At 38.9% G+C, this 24,337-nt stretch overlaps 1 protein-coding gene and 1 non-coding gene across 2 annotated transcripts; one reads left to right on the top strand and one right to left on the bottom strand.

Moving 5' to 3' along the window:
• The first annotated feature begins 10,452 nt into the window (after positions 1–10,452).
• On the top strand, positions 10,453–22,841 carry LOC113881913 (chorionic somatomammotropin hormone 2-like). Its single transcript, XM_027525038.1, has 5 exons — positions 10,453–10,586; positions 17,789–17,970; positions 19,836–19,943; positions 21,703–21,882; positions 22,507–22,841. Exons 1-5 carry the CDS (start codon positions 10,532–10,534, stop codon positions 22,696–22,698), a joined length of 717 nt encoding a protein of 238 aa, XP_027380839.1. The 5' UTR covers positions 10,453–10,531; the 3' UTR covers positions 22,699–22,841.
• LOC113882353 lies at positions 15,365–15,471 on the bottom strand. The gene has a single exon (XR_003508362.1). It is a non-coding gene; the product is annotated as a U6 spliceosomal RNA (small nuclear RNA).
• Positions 22,842–24,337: the final 1,496 nt, after the last annotated feature.

Here is a 24,337-nt window from a genome sequence, read left to right as displayed (position 1 = left end):
GGATGAATGGAAATCAAATGGAAACAACCCATACCTTTACAGACCCAGCCTGCTGCTGCTCCTGCTAAGTCACTTCAGTCGTGTTCAACTCTATGTGATCCCATAGACAGCAGCTCACCAGGCTCTCCATCCCTGGGATTCTCCAGGCAAGAACACTGGAGTGGGGTGCCATTTCCTTCTCCAATGCATAAAAATGAAAAGTGAAAGTGAAATCGCGCAGTCGTGTCCGACCCTCAGTGACCCCATGTATTGCAGCTTCCAGGGTCCTCCGTCCATGGGATTTTCCAGGCAAGAGTACTGGAGTGGGTGCCATTGCCTTCTCAGAGAGCCAGCCTAAACAGAACCTGAAACCTAAACCTAATAGAAGTAATGGTCTCCTTAATCATGTGCCCACTCTCTCCAAGAGTTTCTCATTCCTTTTGCCTGAATCCTCCCTTGTTTATTAACCCTTCATTGCCTTACTCTCAGCTGACGGTCAGCTAATCCCTAATCAAATAAATAATTAAACAGTGTTTACTCCTGAGACATATTTGTATTGATGGACTCTTTTAATCCCTTGAAAGTAAAACGCTAATCCTGGAAGGACTCCTTCCCAGCCTCTTTCCAAAATGCCCAGTGGGCAGCAATTGCAAGTCTAGCTACTTGGACGTCTACTGCCATAATTATAACCTCTTTGGATAATGAAGACAGGAGACAGATGAAGCACCAAAAGATGTCGAGAAAGAAATGCATGGGCAAGTGGAAAAGACACCATAAGCCTTAAACACTGATCTGTGCCTGCACACCATACCATGTGTGATGGGAGCCAGGTGGGCCTAATCAAGGATGGATTTTTCAAGACAGCTCTATATGAGTTGGCACTGAGAAGTTTGATTCAACTCAACTATTTCAACATGATTCTTTGATTCTAAGACTTAGCTCCACTTGTCTCATTTAACTGCACTAAGTCAAAAAGTGAATATACTTATTGCCTATTTGAACACTGCTAAGAGATCATAAAGTTTTCATCACAAGGAGAAAATTGTAACTATTTCTAATGAGGGATGTTCACCAGACTTATTGCGGTGATCATTTTGCAATATATATCAAATAATTATGTTGTACACCTGAAACCAAAATAACATTATATGTCAATATTATCTATGTATATTGATACCTGAAACTGAAATAGCATATTTGTCAATGTGACTTATGTAATGACTTCTATAATATAATGATCATATAATCATTATGTTATGGACATAACACACATGCATACGTTCAATTTACTTCAGTCACTCCGTCATATCCAACTGTTTGAGACCCCACGGACGGTAGCACATCAGGCTCCCCTGTCCTCCACCGTCTCCTGGAGCTTGCTCAAACTCATGCCCATCGAGTCAGTGATGCCATCCAACCATCTCATCCTCTGCCATCACCTTCTCTTCCTGCCATCAATCTTGCCCAGTACCAGGGTCTTTTCTGATGAGTCAATTATTTGCATCAGGTGGCCAAAGTATTGGAGCTTCAGCTTCAGTATCAGTCCTTTCAATGAATATTCAAGGCTGATTTCCTTTAGTATGGACCGGTTTGATCTCCCTGCAGTCGTAGGGACTCCTAAGAGTCTTCTCCAACACTGAGTTCAAAAGCATCAATTCCTTGGTGCTCAGTTTCCTTATGGTCCAGCTCTCATATCCATACTGACTACTGGGAAAACCATAGCTTTGACTAGATGGAATTGTATTTATATATATAAACATATATGTACACACATCTGTGTAAGGAAAAGGTTTAGAAAAGGAATATAATTATATTTTGGATAACGAAAACAAATAAACTAGTATGATTTTTTATTTTCAAATGTGCATTTTGGCTATCATGTTTGGTTTAAAACCTCTTTAAATGTAGTTTATGTTTATGCTGATAATAGATACAGAAACATGTCTTAACCTTGTAAGATTAACTGTAGAACAGCTTATTTACAATAGCTAATTAAAATCACAAATTTTGAAACCTATACGGCTGCCCAGTACTCTGCTATTGGTCATTTAACCAATTTATTATTGACTTAATTCCTCCTTGACTCAGAAACTCTTATAGGTGCTTTGTTTACATCAATACACAAAGCTGGTAGACACTTAACCTCATGGAACTGATATTCTAGCTGGGGGAAGACAGATAATCTGCAATAAACATGAATCCAAGTACATTATATTGTATGTTAACAGGTGATCTGTACTATGGGAAAAGAAATAATAAAGCAGAGGATGGGGTTTAGGGAATAAAGGTGAAGAAAGGGAGGTGATTTAGAGAAAAACAACTTAGAATAAACTGAGGGGAGCAAACATGCTTTCTTGCATTCAAGATTCAGGTTTTCCCCTGTCCAGGCAGGTCTCATGGTCTTCTACCCAACTTCAAAAATGTTTCCGTCTTTGAGACTCTATGCAAACTCATGCAAATATGCATGTTTTGAACATTCTGCCTCTCTTCAGTTGAACTGGTTTCATAAAAAATTGTTGGTAAACTCCCCCAAATTAAGTAACATTTTATGCAGCAAATTTTGATAATTTTCTGATTCCTGAGGAACTAATCTCCAAAGTATTTCCATTTTTCAACAAACTGTCAGTGATGTAATTATATTATGTAAAAGTATTATATATGCGTTGGTATTCTAATATATTATGACATTTAAAAAATATACACAAAATATAAACTAAATGACACTGAGATACATAGAAATAGAAATGGAAATAGTAATATTTTCTTCCCCAGGGGATGAGGACACTCATTTTTATGGCCACTGGACTAATGGATTATGAATGTACACACATAATTTTAACAGTTATTTATCATGATAAAGTAATTTCTTTTACATATAGTTTCAATCAAAGTGCTCAGAATACCACAAGGGGCCAGGAATACAATTAAATATGAATAACTCTCTTCATATGCATATATAAAATTTTGTGAGCTCAATTAAGTAATCATCTTTAGTTCTTTTGTTAAGCCATCAATTCATCTACTGGTAAATTATCCAAACTCTACAATAGATATCTCATTTTCAGGGTTTAATCTCAAGTCATAATAAATGCGGAGCAATGGCCTAGAAGAATGAATAAAATGTCATATGGACATCATCATATATATGCAATTGTAAAGAAAATTAATGAAAAAATACAGATTTACAGTTTGCTCAAACAGAAAGTGTGCTTACTCAGAGCTGAATATACATATCACCTAGAAAAAATACATTCTCAGCTTCTGATGACTTCTAAAGAAAGGGACCCCACGAACTTCATCTCCTGCCTACTGAGGACTCCTTTCCACTTTCCTCCTCAACTTCCCTCCATGAAATCTCTTCCCTAGGTTATAAAACACACCTTGGGCTTCTGGTTCAGACAAGATGACATTGATCTCTTTGTGCCCACTCCTCTGTCTGTTCTTGAAAAAAGAAGAGACCACTAAAGGAGACCTTGTATAGTTGGCAAGAAGAAGGTGAACTAGATTAGGGCCTGAAGAATGGAAGAGCAACACAGCAGCACCTAAGAGAAGACAAGCCAGGCCCAGCATTCCTACCTCCAACCTAGCATCAGAAGGCAGCCTGAGTAGGGCTGTTCTTCCTAAGGAATAAATGTGAAGTAACACCAGGTGGTGCTTTAGTTGTTAAGCTGTGCCTGACTCTGTGTGACCCATGGAATAGAGGCCACCAGGTTCCTCTGTCCACGGAATTCTCCAGGCAAGAATACGGATTCCCATGTCCTCCTCCAGGGGATCTTCCCAACCCAGGCATTGAATCCAGGTCTTCACAAGGCAAGTGGATTCCTTACTGTCTGAGCCACCTGGAAAGCCCAAGAAACTCAATAATGGCATGGATATTTGGAAAATAAAAGGATAAAAGCATATGTTAATATTAGATAAAGTAGAGTTGAGAGCAAAGAAAATTTCCAAAGACAAAGGAATATAAGGACATTACATAAAGAATAAAGGGTTGAACCCCTGGGTGAGGGAGATCTCCTGGAGGAGGGCATGGCAACCCACCTTAACATTCTTCCCTGGAGAATCTCCATGGATAGAGGAGCCTGACGGGCTATATAGTCCATGGGGTCACAAAGAGTTGGACATGACTGAAGTCAGTTACCACGCATGTAAGAGAGTAAAACTTAAAAGTCCTCACCAAAAAGATCTTGAAAGGAGATATGTGAGGTGATATGAATAGATATGTTAATTAAATAAATGAGGGAATCCATTAGTAATGTATGCCTATTTAAATTGTCATGTATTCTTTAAATACTTGCCATTTTACCTGGAAAATATATTTTTAAAGTAATTAGCCTCCAATTAAAATAAATAAATTTAAATTTAATAAACAAAGAAACAAAAAAACTGATAAAAGAAAAATAGCATTATTTTCAATGCTTTTTATATAATTATTTCAGATATTACACTTGGTATGTAAAGGGTTTTTTTTTTTTTAATTCCAGATAATAACCTGTGGGATTTATTGGATATTCAGAAAAGTAAGAGACCTTGGAAATTATCTAGGCAATCCTCCCATACCAGCAATCCCACTGCTGGGCATACACACTGAGGAAACCAGAAGGGAAAGAGACACGTGTACCCCAATGTTCATCGCAGCACTGTTTATAATAGCCAAGACGTGGAAGCAACCTAGATGTCCATCAGCAGATGAATGGATAAGAAAGCTGTGGTACATATACACAATGGAGTATTACTCAGCCATTAAAAAGAATACATTTGAATCAGTTCTAATGAGGTGGATGAAACTGGAGCCTATTATACAGAGTGAAGTAAGCCAGAAGGAAAAACATAAATACAGTATACTAACGCATATATATGGAATTTAGAAAGATGGTAACAATAACCCGGTGTACGAGACAGCAAAAGAGACACTGATGTATAGAACAGTCTTATGGACTCTGTGGGAGAGGGAGAGGGTGGGAAGATGTGAGAGAATGGCAGTGAAACATGTACAATATCATGTAGGAAACGAGTTGCCAGTCCAGGTTCGATGCATGATGCTGGATGCTTGGGGCTGGTGCACTGGGACGGCCCAGAGGGATGGTATGGGGAGGGAGGAGGGAGGAGGGTTCGGGATGGGGAACACATGTATACCTGTGGCGGATTCATTTTGATATTTGGCAAAACTAATACAATTATGTAAAGTTTAAAAATAAAATAAAATTGGAAGGAAAAAAAAAAAAAAAAAAAGAATATATAAGTAAATCCATGAATGATTATGTCACTTATCAAAACTTATGAAACTCGACGCAAAAGTAGCAATAGAAACCAGGTTTCCTAGGTTTAAGTGAATCTTTACAGAATTACCCCGCATGGAAATATCTCCTATGCTCTGCAAAACTTGATTCTTGTCTCTTTCACAGAACTGATCATATTCCACCTTGTATTCATTGTCCAGTTAGCATAAGTTTTACCAAGCAAATTAAATTCCTTAAAGGCTCAATCCTGGCATGTCGGTTCTTCTCACTCTATATTCTCACATATGGCTAAAGCTCTTTATAAATGCCTTCTTCTCCCTGGAACACCCTCTCTCTCTTATATGATTACCTCCTCGACATCTTTCAGAGTTCAGTAAAAACCAGTTCCTCCAAACAGCGTTTCCTGACTCTGACACAGCTCAGGTCTCCTTGTTATGTGGACATAGGACATTCTGTGCTTTTCCCTCTGGACACGTGTCCCAGTTGTGGTGCAACATTTAACTTTGAAATTCACCTCATTTCTGTTTTTCTGTTAAAATATAATTCCTAATTCATAAAGTCCACATGTGTGCTCTTCACTGCTGTCCATTCTTTGCATCCAGCAGGCCTTTGTTATTGCTCAATGAAACACTTTTTTTGTATGCAGCATAAAATTTCAATGAATTTTTGATGCTGCTCTCACAGCATACAGTGAACTAGGGCTTTCACAAGAGCCCTAATCCGATTTATGTGGGCTCTGCCTTCATGTGGGTTCTGAACTCATGACCTAATTATTTTCAAATGGTCCCACCATCTAAAATCATCACTTTGGGGATTAGGGTTTCAACATATGAATCTTGGGAGAACACAAGCATTAGTCCATGGCACCCAACCAGGAGACTGACTTGTCTAAGGTAATCCAAAGCCTCATCCATACTGAATGCTCTGTGGTGCTGATACGAAGCCAAGGACTAAGGAATTATAGATTTCTCCTAGTATATACCCAGGGGATTGCAGAGTTTTGAAAGATACAGATAAAAAACTGTCCAGATAAAAATTGTTATATTTAGGGGAAAATTGTCTATTCTGGAAAAAATAGCATGCATTTTGTATACTGTATTTGAATATATAAAACTCAGTTACCTATCCACACAGCAAAACACATTACAGAAATACAAATAATCACATTTACCTTTGCATTAAAAAATAAAATACTTAAATAAATTAAAGCAAGATGTTGAAAGATCTATGTATGGAAACATTCAAGACACTCATGTAGGAAATGTTTAAAACAGACAAAACGAGCATATTTCATATTTATTGACTGGAAGAATTAATATTGTTAATACATCCATTCTACCCATGGTTATCTACATATTCTCTGTAGTCTCTTTCAACTTACCAAGGCATTTTTCCCAAAACAGAAAAAAAAATTCTACAACTTGTATAAAACTGTTGCTGTTGTTCAGTTGCCAGGTCATGTCTGACTGTTACTGACGCCATAGACTGCAGCGCGCCAGACATCCCTGTCCCTTACCATCTCCTAGAATTTGCCCAAGTCCATGCCCTTTGAATTGGTGATGCCATTCAACCAATTCTTATCCTCTGTCAGCCTCTTTTTCTTCTGCCTTCAATCTTTCCCAGCATTAGGGTCTTATCCAGTGAGTCAGCTATTCACATTAGGTGGCCAATGTATTGGAGCTTCAGCTTCAGCATCAGTCCTTCTGAAGAGTATATGGGGTTGATTTCCTTTAAGGTTGACTGGTTTTGAACTCCTTGGTGCCCCAGGGACTCTCAAGAGTCTTCTACACCAGCACAGTTCGAAAACATCAGTTCTTCAGCACTCTGTCTTCTTTATTGTCTGTCCAGCTCTTACATGTGTACATGACTAATGGAAAGAGCATAGCCTTGACTATACAGACCTCTGTCGGCTAAGTGATGTTTTTGCTTTTAACACACTGTCTAGGTTTGTCAGAGCTTTCTTGCCAAGAAGCAATTGTCTTCTAATTTCATGGCTGCAGTCACCATCCACAGTGATTTTAGAGTCCAGGAAGTGGAAGTCAGTCACTGCTTCCACCTTTTCCCTTTCTATTTGCCATGTAAGTGATGGGACCAGATGCCATGATCTTAGCTTTTTTGATATTGAGTTTTAAGCCAGCTTTTTCACTTTCCTCTTTCACCCTCATTGGAGGCTCTTTAGTGCCTCTTAGCTTTCTGCCATTAACATGGTACATTCACATATCTGAGGTTGTTGATATTTCTCCCAGCAATCTCGATTCCAGCCTTTAGGACTCATCCAGTCCAGCATTTCGAATGACATGCTCTGCATATAAGTTAAATCAGCAGGGTGACAATATTCAGCCTTGACGGACTCCTTCACTCATTTTGAATCAGTTTATTTTTCTTTGTCTGCTTCTAACTGTTGCTTTTTGAACTGCATACAAGTTTCTCAGAAGACAGGTAAGGTTCGTCTGGTATTCCCATCTCATTAAGAATTTTCCACTGTGTTGTGATCCACACTGTTTGGTGAGATCAATGAAGCAGATGATTTTCTGGAATTCCCTTGCTTTCTCTATGTTCCAGCAAATGTTGCCAATTTGATCTCTGGTTCATCTCCCTTTTCTAAACCCAGCTTGAACATCTGGAAGTTCTAGGTTCACGTAATGCTGAAGCCTAGCCTGGAAGATTTTGAGCATAACCTTACTAGCACTGGAGATGAGTGCACCTGTTCAGTGGCTTGAACATTCTTAAAAATATCCTTCTTGGGAACTAGGATGAGGATTAACATTTTCCAGTCCTCTGGTCACTGCTGGCTCTTCCAAATTTTCTGAGATATTAAGTGGACCACTTTAATAGCACCATCTTTCAGGATTTTAAATAGCTTTGTTGGAATTCTATCACCTCCACTAGCTTTGTTGGCAGCAGTGCTTTTTAAGACCCACTGGAATTCACATTCCAGAATTTCTGGCTCTGAGTGAGAAACTACACCATTGTGATTATCTGGGTCATTAAGATATTTTTTTGTATAGTTCTTCTGTGTACTTTTCCCATCTTTTCTTGGTTTATTCTGCTGTATTAAATCACTACAGATGGTGACTGCAGCCATGAAATTAAAAGACACTTACTCCTTGGAAGGAAAGTTATGACCAACCTAGATAGCATATTCAAAAGCAGAGACATTACTTTACCAACAAAGTTTCGTCCTGTCAATGCTACGCTTTTTCCTGTGATCATGTATGTATGTGAGAGTTGGACTGTGAAGAAGGCTGAGCACCAAAGAATTGATGCTTTTGAACTGTGGTGTTGGAGAAGACTCTTGAGAGTCCCTTGGAATGCAAGGAGATCCAACCAGTCCATTCTGAAGGAGATCAGCCCTGGGATTTCTTTGGAAGGAATGATGCTAAAGCTGAAACTCCAGTACTTTGGCCACCTCGTGCGAAGAGTTGACTCATTGGAAAAGACTCTGATGCTGGGAAGGATTGGGGGCAGGAGGAGAAGGGGATGACAGAGGGTGAGATGGCTGGATGGCATCACTGACAGGATGGATGTGAGTTTGAGTGAACTCCAGGAGTTGGTGATGGACAGGGAGGCCTGGCGTGCTGGGATTCATGGGGTCGCAAAGAGTCGGACAAGACTGAGTGACTAATCTGATCTGATCTGAAAGATAAAAGTGATCTTGAGAAAGAAGAACAAAGTTCGAGACTAGGGTTGCTGATTTCAAATTGTATTAGAAAGCTATAGTAATCAAAACAGAATGCTTTGCTTCTGACATGAAAATAGACACATAGATCAACAGAGCAGAATAGCGAAGCCAGAAAGAAATACACACGTATATTGTTGGTTAGCTTATGAAAAAGGAGCTAAGACTATCCAGTGGGGAAAGGACAAGCTTGTCAAAAATGGCACTGGGGAAACTGGATAGTCCAGTGAAAAAATGGAACTGTACCCCTGTCTTTACTGTGCATAAAAATGGATTAAAAATTAGAACATAAGACTTTAAGCGATTAAACTCTTAGAAGAAGACACTGAGGTAATCTTCTTGCCATCCATGTTTGCAACAAGGTTTTGGGTTTCACACCAAAAACAAAGGCAACAACTGCCAAAACAAACAAGTGGATCCACATCAGACTCCAAAGAAAGGAACATCAAGAAAATCAAATGGCAATTTACAGATTGTCAGAAGATATTCCAAATCATATATTTGATAAGGGCTTAATATCCAAAAATACATGAGACATACAACTCAAGGGCAAAAAACCACAAATAATTCAAAATTTTAATGGAGCATATGAAAATTAAGACTTTCAATAAATTTGAAGATTAGACTATAGATGAGAGACACAGCAAGGTTTTCGTTCTAGAACAACAAAAGCCTGTGCCTTCCTGGCATTACTTTCTTCATCTCCACTCACTTATTTGACAATTTCAATTCAATGCATACATTCTTCAGTCAATAGCAATCACCCCACAGTGAGCTATAATATGTACTATGAACAGTCGCACTGGGGAAAAAATATCATAAATTTGAATCCTTACTAATGAAGCATATCAAAAGGAAGGTAATTTCCAGTTTACCACTACATTGTTCTCTATATTTCATTTCAAAATTGAGCCACCTAGTAAGGAAAATGAGTTAAGAGACCTCAATAATATATAGATAGAAAATCAGTTTTAAATGGGAGCATTAATTGACTATAATTTTGTGGCTATTTATTACTACTGTTGTAACTGTAATCCTTTTGGATCTCTACTGCATCCATTAATACTTTATGATAAATATTAATACCAACACAGGGACACATACTACTAAAGTTATAGTGAATAGAGAAAGACAGAATATATTAGGCAAGAAGTGAAAGTATGGGAAGTCAGCAATGGTAGTAAAGTAAAGGGCAGTATTGCCTTGAGAGGAAGGAAGGTTCTCAAAGTTTCTTGAAACAGCAAGAATGAGCCAGCTGTGAGGAATTAGCTTAATTTGTAAACCAGAAACTCTACCAGAAGAAATTTAAGTTCATAAAAACATTATGATGCTAAAACCCAAAATTTAGACAGAGAATAGTGTGGGGTCAGGTATGTAGACATTCCAAGTTCTTCATTGATTAGTGCATCAGGCACTCAAGGACCACCCTTACTGAAGTCTTTCTCTATTGCTCAACCTACAGGTACCAGCATGGAGAAAGAGATAGCTCTAATCCACAAGCAGTTGAACCCTACTTTTATGGCCTCATGGCTTTCCTTAAAGCATTCCACGCAGCACATTTCCTCCACCCCATCCCATCTGGCTGACTCCCCACGGTCAACAGGAGTCCTCACCCTGGGATCATTCCTCAATCCCCATGGCTCCAGCTCCCAACTTCCATGGACACCAGTGGACTTACAACCCTGTCCGAGGTATGAAAGGCTGCAGCATGGCTTGTCTATGTGGTTCTCAATCCATTCAGACTGTCACAGAGTAGTGAGTTCACTCCCCAACTGCTTCAAATGCCTCCCCCGTTCCAGTGGATGGCACGGATGTGGGGATCTCTCCCCTGCGCTTTAGCTCCCTCATCCCCAGGTTCAGGCTGGTCCCACTTGCTCTCCTCCTTCTTTCCCCTTCCTCCTTGTCCCTTCTCTCCTTTGTCCTACCAAGTTCTGTGTAGATCCGGATGTGCCTTCTCAGTAGTCAGGGAGTCCTGCCAGGATTCACCTGGTCTTCTGTGAGAACTGCTGCGTCTTTAGACATTCTTGATGCATCAGTGGAGAGAGGTGTACCCCACTTCCACCTACCCCTCCGTCATCTTGTCCACCCCATTTGTGCATGGATTAGAAACGAGTTTCCCTTTCTATTAAGTAACATTGCCATCACCACACATATTTAACTTTTGCTTTTTGAGGAGAACACAGGTAAGTTCCACTCTTCAGTTCAGTCAGTCATTCAGTGATGTCTCACTCTGTTTGTCCCCAGAGACTGCAGCACGCCACGCTTCCCTGTACATCCCCGACTCCCAGAGCTTGTTCAATCTCATGATTAGATCATGAAGCTCAAACTTAGATCCTCACCTTAATAATTTTTTATACATGAAAATATGTAACCTTTAAAAATCCCTCCAAATTTCCCTACCCTCCAGTCTTTGGCAATCATTTTTCTACTCTGAGTTCGTTTTTTTTTTTTTTTTGGAAATTCCTTATAGTTGAGATCCTATGGTATTTGTCTTTCTCTGACTTAGTTTACTTAGTGTAATGCCCTCCAGTTTCATCCGTGTTGCCACAAAGGGAATGATTTCTTTCTAATTCTAATGGCTAAATAATATTTACCTATATATGTCACATCAGATAGTTTTAATCCATTCACCTGTTGAAAGATTGTTGTTTCTATACCAAGGCTACTGTGAATAATGCTGCAATGAACATGGGAATACAGATCTCTCTTTGAGACAATGACTTCATTTGCTTTTTTTTTTTTAATTTAATTTTATTTTTAAACTTTACATAATTGTATTAGTCTTGCCAAATATCAAAATGAATCCACCACAGGTATACATGTGTTCCCCATCCTGAACCCTCCTCCCTCCTCCCTCCCCATACCATCCCTCTGTGTCGTCCCAGTGCACCAGCCTCAAGCATCCAGTATCGTGTATCGAACCTGGACTGGCAACTCGTTTCTTACATGATATTTTACATGTTTACTATATATCAAGAAGTGGGATAATGGATCACATAAATGTTCTCTTTTAAATTTCTTGAATAACCTCCACAGTATGTGTTCATGGGAGTTGCACCGGTATACATCCCTACCAACAGTGCATAAGCACTCCTTTTTCTCCTCAGCCTCAATAACATTTATCATTTCTTAAATTTTTGGTACTAGCCTTTCAAACAGGTATGAGGAGATATCCCTTGGGCTTTTGATCTGCATTTCTTTTGATTACTAGTAATACTGAGCATCTTGTCATATACCTCTTGATCATCTATATGTCTTATTTGTGGGAAAATGTCTATTCTTTAAAGATGGAGCATACATTATGTTTACTATATTCCAATATACGAAACTCAGTTGTCTACCTATATATCAACAACAAGCTATCAGAAAGTGGAATAAGCAAACAATCCCATTTGCTGTTGCATCAACAAAAGATAAAACACTTAGAAATATACAAGCAAGGTGTTGAAAGTTTTTATGCAAAACCTTTAAGACATTGATAAGAGAAATTTAAAAAGAGTTAAAAATACGTAAAGTTAGGTTGTCTATAATGTGTTTCTTGAGGTAGGATTTGTATTACTATGCACTTTCCTCTTAGAACTGCTTTTGTTGCATCCTCTAGGTTTTTGATCATCTTGTTTTCATTGTTCTTTGTTTCTAGGAATGTGTTGATTCCCCTTATTTCTTCAGTAAACTGCTCATTATTTAGAAATGTGTTGTTTAATCACCATGTGTTTGTGTTCTTTAAAGTGTTTTTTCCCTATAATTGATATCTCGTATCATAGTGCTCTTGCCTTGAAAATCCCATGATGTAGGACCTGGTAGGCTAGAGTCCATGGTGTCGCAAAGAGTCAGACACAACTGAGCGACTTCACTTTCATTTTGCACTTTCATGCATTGGAGAAGGAAATGGCAACCCACTCCAGTGTTCTTGCCTGGAGAATCCCAGGGACGGGGGAGCCTGGTGGGCTGCAGCCTATGGGCTCGCACAGAGTCAGACACAACTGAAGCTACTTAGAAGCAGTAGCAATAGCAGTATCATAGTGTTGTGGTCAGAAAAATTCTTGATACAATTCAATTTACTTAAATTTATTGAAGTTTGATTTAGGACCCAAATGAGGAGAATGTTCCATGTGCACTTGAGAAGAAAGTGTATTCTTCTGATTTGGATGGAATGTGTTGAAGATATTACTTAGGTCTGTTTGCTCTAATATATCTTTTAGGCTTATGTTTCCTTATTAACTTTCTGTTCTGATAATCTGTCCACTGGTATAGGTGCGGTGTTATCATGCCTACTATTATTGTGTTACGGTCAATTTCTCCTTTTTTGTCAGTTAGTGTTTACCTTATGTATTGAGGTGCTCTCATGTAGGGTACATAAAAAGTTAAAATTGTTATGTCTTTTTCTTCGACTGATCCCTTGATCATTTGGTAGTGTCCTTCTTAATCTCTTATAATAGTTTTGATTTTAAGGTTTATTTTTTGTGATACGAGAATTGCCAATCTGGCTTTCTTTTGATTTCCATTTGCATGGAATATCTTTTTCCATCACTCACTTTCAGTCTGTATGTGTTTCTAGGACTGAAGTGGTTTTCTTGTAGACAGCATATATATGGGTCTTGTTTTTGTATCCATTCAGCCAGTCTGTGTCTTTTGGTAAGAATGGAAGAAGATAATAGCAAATAAAGCAACTGATAGAAGATTGCTTTCCAAAATACAAGCAGCTCAAACAACTCAGTCATCAAAAGCAAAGGCAAGAACTGCAAAATAAACTAGTGAGATCACATCAAACTCAAAACCTTCTGCAGAGTAAAAGAAGCCATCAGTAAAATGAAATGACAACCTATGGAATGAAAAAAAAAATATTTGCAAACTACATATTTGATAAGGGCTTTGTATCCAAGTATATATAAGAGACTTATGCAACTCAGTATGAAAAGAAATCAAACAACCCAAATTATTAAATGAGCAAAGGAAGAGTAAGTGTTTTGAAAACTCTGAAGAGTAGACTGTAGATGACAGACCCTGTAAGTTTTTCCTTCCAGAACAAAATCCTGTGACTTCCTGGCATTGCTTTCTTCATCTCCAATCACCTGTTTGGTGATGCAGTTCACAGTATACATCCTTTACCTAATAGCAATCACTGAACACTGAGCATACATATGTGAATATATATTCACATATATAGTGAATAGCCTTATTAACTATAACAAACTAATAATTACATACTTAATCTTGAGGCATCTAAAATCTAAGGTGATTTTCAGAATTTTCCACCCCACTGTTTTCTACATTCTATTTCAAAATTGAAACACCTAGTATGGAAAAATGAGTAGGGGACCTCAGTAATACAGGCATAGAAAGTCATTTAAAACTGGGAGCATTACTGGATTACATTTTTGGGGACTGTATTATTACTAATACTATTGCAATTTTACTGCCTTTAATTCTCTGCTATACTAGTGGATATTGATTTAAAATAGTAATAACAACATACAGCACATAGTACTCAGGGTACAGTAGATTGAGAAAGACAAAGCTTATGAGGCATGAAGGGAAATCATAGAGAATTAGTAATGGTATCAAATCGAGGTAAAAAAAAAAAATCGAGGTATAGTATTGCTTAGAAAGAAAGCAGAGTTCTCTAATTGTTCGGAGACAACACGGACAAGCCAGATGTAAGCCAACCAGCTTAAACTGTGTACCAGAAACCGCACCAGAAGGAAAATGAAGTTCATAAAAATATGCTGATGCTAAACGTCAAAATCCAGACAGTAAGAGAATAGGGTAGGGTTTATGTAGATGCTGAAAACTACTCAGAGAGGTAGACATGGAAGCAAATACACTAATGAGCATCAGAAAGATCAAAGCACAAAAGAGTCTGAAAATAAATTGTAAAGGGACTTGGTAGTGTGATCAAAAGAATAAGAGAATCAAATTGGAAAACCAAAATATAAAGACTTGTGCACGTGATAGACCCAGAGAATGCTCAGCAGAGAAAATTTCGGCCTTAGTGACCAGCAAACAGAAGCCTCCAGCATCAGGAACCAAAAGCCTAGGCAGGACTCACAACTGTGCATTTCTGTAAACAGCCTCAGTTTCAAAGTTTGGGCACTACACCACTAAAAGCGAACGCAGACAAGGATTATAGCTTGCTATGACACTGAATCACAGACAACAGTATTTGTTTGTTTACTTTTCTCATTCAACTATAAAGTTAATGAATCACTAACCAATGATAATTGACATCATCAGTTTATAGTCAGATCCTCTTTAGTCATACAATGGATATCTGAACCTGTTATATGATTCCCAATTATAGTTTTTATAATTGAATTTCTTGACGTTTAATTGAAGGGGAATTGCTTTACAATACTGTACTGTTTTCGGCCAAACATCAGCATGAATCAGCCATAGGTACACCTATGTCCCCTGCTCTTGAACCTCCTTGCCACCATCCTTCCCGTCCCACCCCTCGAAGCTGTTACAGAAAAATATGGAAGGCTTCACAAATTTGTGTGTCATCCTTGGGCAGGGGTCATGCTAATCTTCTCAGTATTATTCCAATTTTTTAATATATGTGCTACCAAAGCAAATACACGAGTAACAATTGTGGGAATGTCATGGAAACATGTACAATATCATACAGGAAAAGAATCGCCAGTCCTGGCTCAATACTGGATCCCTGGGGCTGGTGCACTGGGATGACCCGGAGGGATGGTACAGGGAGGGAGGTGGGAGAGGGGTTCAGGATGGGGAACACGTGTTCGCCCGTATCGGATTCATGTTGATGTGTAGCAGAACCAACACAATATTGTACAGTAATTAGCCTCCAATTAAAATAAATAAATTTAAATTAAAAAAATAAAAGAATAAGTATTTGAGATAAAATATTTAAAAACACAATTTAACAGAAAAAAAATCATATAGTTAGTCATCTACCAACAGATGATCAATTACATTAGGAATTAGGGTATTCTGCTATATTTACCACCTCTTATAAAATCGAATTTTATAAGGTCCAAAGTTTCATGAAGGAATTTAGCATATATTTATGCATAGCACATGTATACATGCACAGAAATATATGCACACAAGTACATTTCTGTTATATAAGCTGTTAGCTTCGTTGCCTGTCACAATAAGCTCTTTAGTCGATGAGAGAGACAGTCCCAAATTTCTCCAACTTATATGTCTCCTTTTTGAGGACCACTTCTTTTATTTTCATCACCTAATTTTAAACAACCATTTTATTCTTAAATACCATGCCCATTTAAACTAAGAGCAGAGAAAACCTAGTAAATGCTGATATCTTATCCTTAATTAAATTATCACTCTTCTGGTTAGTTGGAAAAAGAATCATGTTCATATCTCATTCAGGAGGATAAAATCTCTATTTTATCAGTTCTCTTGTCCAAACTCAATTCTTGCTCACTTCAGTCTTAAATTCTGCTTACTTATAAAGGTCAGACAGGAAAAGTAATATTAAAATCATGCTTGCAAGAGTCTATGATTTATGCTTATGTTGGCCAAAGGTAGGGCCAGGAATAATTTCTGAAATATTATAATACATCATGGAAGCATGAAGGTCTAGTTCTACTGTCAAAGAGGAGATGTTTGGAGATGGTTCAAAAACTAAGCCCCATGGGTTTTCAAGATGTACACCCAACCAGATGTGTAAATTTGTCCCTAAAAAGTCAAAGTCAGGAAGAGGAAGGCCTTGTTTGCAGAGCCGATGACATTGTCTTGGGTGCTGACCAGGCAATATTCTTGTGTTACCATTTGGAGATTTATTTGCTATTTTCTCGAAGAAACAAATGTAATGAGAAGAATAAACATGGATAAGAGTAGAAGAGTTGCCAAGGTGCCTAGAAGAAAGGCTAGCCAGGAGAACCAGGCCCCCACACTGATAACTGTCAAAGACTTTAACAATGAGTGTTTTATAGACAGAGCAGAACAAATGGATAAAACCAATGTTCTAGGGTCACTGCTGTTTTTCAGTCAAAGACAAAATATTTTTCTCTTTAAGCAGAGTCATCACAGCTCCTGATGTGGTCCTGGTTACACACATGCAGACCAAGGGCCACAGGCATGTGTGATGTGACATCAGGAAGTGAACCGATGACTGTATAGGTTCCCAGTGACCTGCATCTGCTAATAATGGGACCTGGGGAAAATTACTTGCCCTCTTTAAGTCAATGCATCTTCATTTACATAACTTGATGATCATAGTGAAGATTAAGGTTATCTCACAGGGTTCCTGTGAAACACAAATTTTAAGATGTTTTAAAGCTTTTGTGAAAGTATCAGAGGCATGCATGGGGTTACTAAGGTGAGTGAGCAGATCCAAGGTACAGTATCTTTTTCTCTTAGTATTCTCTCTGTACTCAATAGTGGTGATCAGTCAGTCACGTGCTTACTCTTACCCCAGCGTGATGGTAAACCACACAGATCGACTGGACTTTTCTTGTCATTTCAGTGTCTAAAATTCAAGCATTAGTCAATGTAGAGTAAAAAAATCGCAAACTCTTGGAGGGCCTCGCTACACAGAATCTGCAGAGTACCAACATTAAACTATCTTAAAAGAATGGCCTAAACACTCTGGCTCGGAAATTTTTTTTTTTTTTTTTTTTTGCTCAGAATTAAGTTCTAAATGTTTGCAGAGCAGAGAAGTACTTCTGGGAGCAATTCAAAAATACATGGAGTAACCTACTTCTCCAACTGTCTATCTGTGCAAATATCATCATCCATCTAAATTTACACAGAAGGTGCTCCTTCTTCCCCACCCCAGCTTCTACAGTAAGAACTCCTGATCAGAGCAACAGGGAAAGAAAAGGCTTCCCTCCACAGGATGGGTTTGATAACTTCAGGTGACTAGATCATCTCAGAATGGCTCATGTTTTTATTTAAACAGGGTCCTGCCTGCTGCTGCTGCTGGTCGTGTCTAATCTGCTCCTGTGCCAAGGCAACTCATGCCCATCCTGTGGTCCTAACGTGTTTGTCTCCTTACGGAAATCCCTTACAGACTTGTATATTGATGCCGCCTGGCTCTCCCATGAATTCCATAACCTTTCCGCAATAATGTTCAGTGAGTTTGTAAGTACTACGGTGGTGGTGGTTTAGTTGCTAAATCGTGTCTGACTCTTGCAACCCCATGGACTGTAGCCCACCAGGCTCCCAGAAGGAAACCTCCCCTAACCAACAGGGCTATACTATCCTTTAAACAAGAAGGCTGCAATAACACCCTCTCTAGGTCAAAGAAGCCATCAGTTCATAAGATGTTGAAATAGAAGAAAGGATCAGTTTTGTTTAATCTCAAAGATTCCTAAGATGTGCAATAATTTTTTCAATTTCCTTTCATTCATTTTCTTTTTTAAATTTCCAAAATAAAAGATTTGGTATTTATCAGCTAGGAATGCCATAAAATAATACAATAGACTCAGTGGAATAAACAACAGAAATTTCTTTCCTCACAGTTCTGGGGGATAGAAGTCCCAGATCAGGGTGCCAGCAAGGTGAGGTTCTGGTAAGAACTTTTTTTTCCCAGGCTGGCTTCTCTGTGACTCCTCCCAAAAGCGTGGGGCGGGGGGAAGAGAGATAGAGGAAAAGACACAGAGACACAGAGTGAATTCTCTGGTGTTTCGCTTCATGAAGACGCTAAACCTATTGGATCAGTGTTCCACCTTAAGAGCTCATTTGACCTTAATGGGCTTCGCTGGTGGCTCAGATGATAAAGAATCTGTCTGCAATGTGAGAGACTTGGGTTCTATCCCTGAGTCTGGAAGATTCCCTGGAGACTGGAACAGCAAGCACTCCAGTATTCTTGCCTGAGAAATCCCATGGACAGAGGAATCGGTGGGCTATAGACCATGGGATCCCCAAAAGTCAGAACCCTTTTCAAAACACAGTACTTTGGCAGTTAGGGCTCTAATGCATGAAGAACACAGATTCAGCCCACAATACTACCTGACACAAAGCACTTTCAGGCGGGACTGGGGGAAAGGAAGCGTGTTGATTTTCTGGTCCTTCAGTGTCTCTCTGGGCTTTCTTCTCCAGGCTCAGAGTAAATAGCCAATAAATGAGAACTGTTCTGCAGTGAACTGGGTGGATGGAACATGTTAAACAAAGCTGAATCCCAGTCACAGAAATGAATACTTTGTAGTTTTTTTAATGCTACAAATTATTGCTCTAAGATTTGCAGTGAATAGGTTTCCAGCTACAATAGAAGGGGAGTTTACAATTGGAAACAATTATTCTCTTTCTGAAGAAGGTACTTGAAAGTTGTGTGTTAATTCTTTTAGGTCAATCAAGGAGCACACAGTAGAGCAGACAGCTAATAAAGGCGGTGCTAAGGTTTTCTATTAAATTCACCTAGTTCTTTTTACTCACTAGGTTTTCTTTCATTCTCCATTTTGACTGTCCATTTTTTTCCCAAATCTTCCAAGTAAACAAAAGTTTAAATGGTTAAATATAGGTGCATGCATGCATTCTAAGTCACTTCATTTGTGTCCAACTCTTGGCAACCCTACTGACTATAGCCGAACAGGCTCCTCTGTTCATAGGATTGGCCAGGCAAGAATACTGCAGTATGCCGATGTACACTCTTGCAAGGGATCAAACCTGAGTCTTGTTATATGTCCTGCATTGGCAGGAATATTCTTTACTACTACCAATCCCTGGGAAGTACCAAATATTGGTACATATGTACTATATTTGGTTCAAATAGTTTTAAAAAAAGATAATAAAAAAGAGAAGGGAAAAGGTTAAACTTAGAAGAGTTATATGTAAAATCATTTTTATAGAGACAATGTATAGAAAAGTAGGAAAAGAATGACTTTCAAATTTTGCGAGGCCCGCCCCCAGTTAAAAAAATACACGTCTATCAAACATGTTAGTGTTCTGGTAATGGGTTCATCTACTGAATGCCCAACAACCCTAACTAATTGCCTGATCACTTTCAGAAAGAAAAATATGCCCAGGGCAAACTGTACCATATCAATGCCACCAACAGCTGCCACACCAATTCCTTCCATGCTCCCGAAGAAAGAGATAAAGCCCACCAGATGAATGTGAGTCTTTCCCCTGGGTTTTTCACCGGGTCAAATGAGACAGTATGTAGGTTACCAGACTTCAGATTATTAGAGGTTATGGTAACTGTACATGCAGGAAAAGGTGGAGGAACAGTAAGCAATTGAAGAGAAACTATATTATGTAGCTGATGAAGCATGAGTGAAATCAAGGGATGACTAAATATCTGTAGTAGCAAGATAAATAACAGATCTATAAATTGTCCATGTAGACAACTTTAGTTCAACCCATGCATTAGACACAGGATTGCAGCTATTATTCTGTATGAAAACAGGAAATGAATGGGAACTTCCATGTGTAAAATATGATTCAATATTTAAATATAAATTCATGAATATGTAAGAAACACACCCCAGTTTTGAGTACTCCCTGTTAGCAGTGACTCCTACTTGGGAATCCTATAGTGCACCACCTGAGCCCTCGCATCTGCCTTTCAAGGCTCTCCTGATTCTGCTTCTACTTCTCTGACACCTCCTTCATTCGTCATTCTCAATGACTCCTCTGTCACCATTTATTCTGAATTTGTAAGTCTCTCCCACAATGGCCTAAAAAACATTGCTTTGCTTCTCATGGCCACAACAATTGCCTCTGTTCAAAGGACAACATAGTTTACATATCAAGCCTCAATCATTTATCGCAACTCCAAATTTTCACTGTTATAATCTCTCCTTTCTGATTTCCTGCATTATCCTTCTTCTTAACATTATTTAAAGTATTTCCACATGCATTCCCCCCATAAAATTCTATCTTCTCTCTCTACAACCTTCTTAATGATACCAGCATTCTTTTTCCCTGTTAAGCTCATTGATAATGAGGGTGAACAAGTAAAGGAAAAAGGACAAAGAGGAAGAGGAGGGATTTTCAATAAGCTTAAATTTAAAGTTTATTGAGAGTTACTACATGGCGTTACATTTTACTCAGCATTTTATGTGCATTTTTATATTTAATCCTATTGAGTTCTCTGTTCTTTACCAGTAAAACAGTTCATGGCTGTAAAGAAATCAAGCATGTTAACTAGAGATCTTCAGCCCCTGGGATTTTCAGGCTCAGTTCTGCTAGAAGTAGTGAACTAGCAGGGAACCCTCCATTGTGAATCCCCCTGATGCTATAACTAAAAACAACGCTGTGCCATTTTCTGCCCAGACACATGTCAACAAAACAGACTCTTCTGATATCAGCAGGGTGCTGGTGTGGGATCAGCTGAGGAGAGAAGCCTGTTTAGGAATGTCATGTCTTCTTCCTTGTCTCTTTGTTGTAATATCATAAAGCAATTACCGATCTAAAATCAATACGAAGGACTCATCAGATTCATTAATATGAATGAATCACTGGGTGACAATGATGTGGGCACAGGTGGAATCCCTCTTTCCTGGGTCAGGCACTGCAGTACAAACTGACTTGCGTAACTACTTAGATTCTCTCACACGAATATAGAAACACAAAAGAACTCACTGAGTGGTGGTAGAATTTCAGAGGAAAAAAGAAAATTCTTTATGTTATAAATTAGAACACATCAGAGGAATCAGTTCCTAAAATAACCTAGATGTTTAAAAATTCAGCCAAGTGTGAACTAATAGCTTACATTTTATCCTTTTGCAAATTTTACTACCTTCAAAAATCTCTGCATACACGTAGGAATAACCAAAAGTTTTTTAGGTCAGCTGCTCTGAGCAAAGATCACGTTACCAAAACCACTGAATTATGATTATTTTTATGAGACTGTTTCTTCTGGTTGCTTAGAATGAAGACCTTAGTAAGTGGACACTTGTGTTACTGTACTCCTGGAATAATCCTCTGTATCATCTAGTCCCGAGGCTTCGGAATATGAAAAATCTGTCAGAGGCTGTCGTATCAAGTGCCATGGAGATTGAGAACATGTCAGACAAACTTCAGGCATTCATAGAGAGTCAATTCAGGAAGGTGAGCATCCTGCAGAGGGCTTTCTTGCTTTGTTCATGAATGAAAGAGGTGACCACTGTAATGCATAAGGAGTTTGGAATTATCTCATTTTGTAAGAAAAAGATTCATGACTTCTATATGCTAGACGGGTACTACATAAACCAGGAGCCTAGACATTCATAGTGATAGATTCTACTGTAAAGGAATCAGAATTTCACTGCGATTTTTGACATGTGCAGCCTTCCCTGCATTGCACATATTCCACCAACAGCTTGCCTCTTCCTGAGCACTGGTGGTTGTAATGTTTTTAAGAGTAATAGTAATAGAGAACAGAATTTCCAAGATCAGAATTTTTCTAAAGTATCCCAGGACATCTGCTATTGAAGTTCCACGTGTCTGCTTTCTCTGTTCTCCTCAAATCAAAAGATGAGAGTGGAAAGGAAGAAAAGAGAAAGGTAAAACTAAACTTGAGTTCCATATCTAGTTTTTAGATTTCTAATAGTTTTCTCATAGGCTGGCTCCAAAATCCATATCTAGAGAGTTTTATATTCATATGTCTTCCCCAAATCTTTATTTGAAATGAGAAGAAAAAAAGATAAGTAAATAATAAAACGCATAAGAAGTCATTATCATTTGGGTATTCAGGTTATTGTTTCAGTCTTGAAGACGATACATGAGGCTCGCAGTAGCTGGTCAGGACTCCCATCCCTGACGTCCAGCGATGAAGATAGGCGTCTTTCTGAATTTTATAACCTGTTCCACTGCCTGCACAGGGATTCAGGGAAAGTTGACACGTACATCAAGATCCTGACGTGCCGAATCCGCAAAAAGTGCTAAATCCACATCCATCCCATCCAGCTCTGAGATGGTCATAATCATCTATCCCATAGCGGGCTACTTGAAATTACAGCTTTTTAATGCATGCTCTGTAATGGGTCTTCTCTTAAAAAATAAACACAGATGGTTTAGAAATGTCAAAATCTAAGAGGGCAATTTGTTAACATTTCTTATCTTTATTTAAGAGTAAATCAAAAGAAATTCCGCCCCTACAATTAAGAGAATGAAGCGCCTATTAAAATTAGTCACAAATAGCAGAAGCTGGCATTACAAAAAAGACCATTAAGAGATTCCGTAAGAATCACAGCCAATTATTCTGGGTCAAGTTATTAGAATCAAAGAATTAGACAATTGTTCATGGTTCTGGTCATGCTACCAAGAAGGCTGAATTCTCAGGATTCTTCATGAAAGCCAGCCACAACTTTCAGCCAACTATCACAGTGTTACACCAGACAAGATAAGTGCTTTGCACCTTTGTGTAAATAGCATGAGGTTTCCTGAACTGTGTAAAGATTGTTAGGATGCTGTCTTAGTCCTTCTGGGATGTTATAACAAAATATCACAGGCTTAAAAACAATGGAAATGGATTTCCACAGCAGCGTCATGCAGGGTCCTTTCTGGTCACATAATTCCTACTGTATCCTCACACGGGGGAGAGCTTGGGAGCATTGTGTGTCTCTTGTATATAAAAGCACTCATTTCATTGAAGAGGGTCCATCCTTACAACTCCATCACCTCACAAAGACTGCACCTAGGGTTACCATAACCATGGGAATCAGGATTTCATCATATGAAATTTCTGGGGGACACAAAGGTTGAGACCATAGCGGATACATAGGTGAACTGGCTCATCCTCCTGCAGTGGCTGTCGTCACCCACACTCCACTGATCCTCATTTCCTGCTCACCTTGCAGCCATTCCATACATTCTATTACTCTGGGTTTCACAAGTCCAGGTCAGTCAAGTGTCAGCTCCATCTCATATTCAGCCTATTCAATGTCTCCCTCTCCCCTGCTGAGGCCCAGGGATCCTACCAGGAAGTGCAGATGTGTCCATTTCTGCAAGGTACTTTCTCTATCCCACTCTGGATCTTCATTCCTTGGGCCGTGTTGGAACAGGGTAGATGGTAATGAGATGGAAAATTTGACATCACTGACTTCCTTTGAGCCCTTGTAGCCTTCTCTTGGTCCAGACGGACTGATCTGAAATTCCCCCTGACTAACAAGTGTTTCTCTTGAGGGGTATTCTGGTGATTTTCCAGGACATTCACAAGTTGGGGATCCCCAAATTCATAGTTTCCTTTTTAATCAGGGGAAATGTTCTGCAACCACAGCTCTGCAAATGCAGTATTCTCCACAGCCTCTCTGTTTCCCTCACTCTGCAAGCACCATCTGGAAAAAATTAAGCAGCCCAAGTCAGCTGCCTATTAACTGACCCACAGGTACCCCATGTATAATAAACACTCTGATCAATTGAATGGCAGAAATACTGGTGTGCATCTGGTCCCCACCTGAGGCCTCTGGACAGTTGTCCAACTGGTCACGTAGACACTGAGTAGATCAGAAAGCTGGATTCAAAAACACATTTATCTGAAAAGTGAGATACCATTCTGTCTTCCTTTTAGAGTAATTATCCTTGC

The sequence above is a fragment of the Bos indicus x Bos taurus genome, chromosome 23, assembly GCF_003369695.1.
Source record: "Bos indicus x Bos taurus breed Angus x Brahman F1 hybrid chromosome 23, Bos_hybrid_MaternalHap_v2.0, whole genome shotgun sequence".
NCBI classification, from domain to species: domain Eukaryota; kingdom Metazoa; phylum Chordata; class Mammalia; order Artiodactyla; family Bovidae; genus Bos; species Bos indicus x Bos taurus.
Note: the sequence above shows the minus strand (reverse complement) of the source record. Positions and strands in the feature narration are given on the sequence as shown.

What these genes read in the sequence shown, in the direction of transcription:
- LOC113881913 (XM_027525038.1), top strand. Translation starts at nt 10,532, where the DNA reads ATGGCTCCAGCTCCCAACTTCCATGGACACCAGTGGACTTACAACCCT. An exon ending in GACTTACAACCCTGTCCGAG is followed by an intron (nt 10,587 to 17,788) that starts GTATGAAAGGCT and finishes TTATTTAAACAG; the next exon opens with GGTCCTGCCTGCTGCTGCTG. An exon ending in ATAAAGCCCACCAGATGAAT is followed by an intron (nt 19,944 to 21,702) that starts GTGAGTCTTTCC and finishes CTGGTTGCTTAG; the next exon opens with AATGAAGACCTTAGTAAGTG.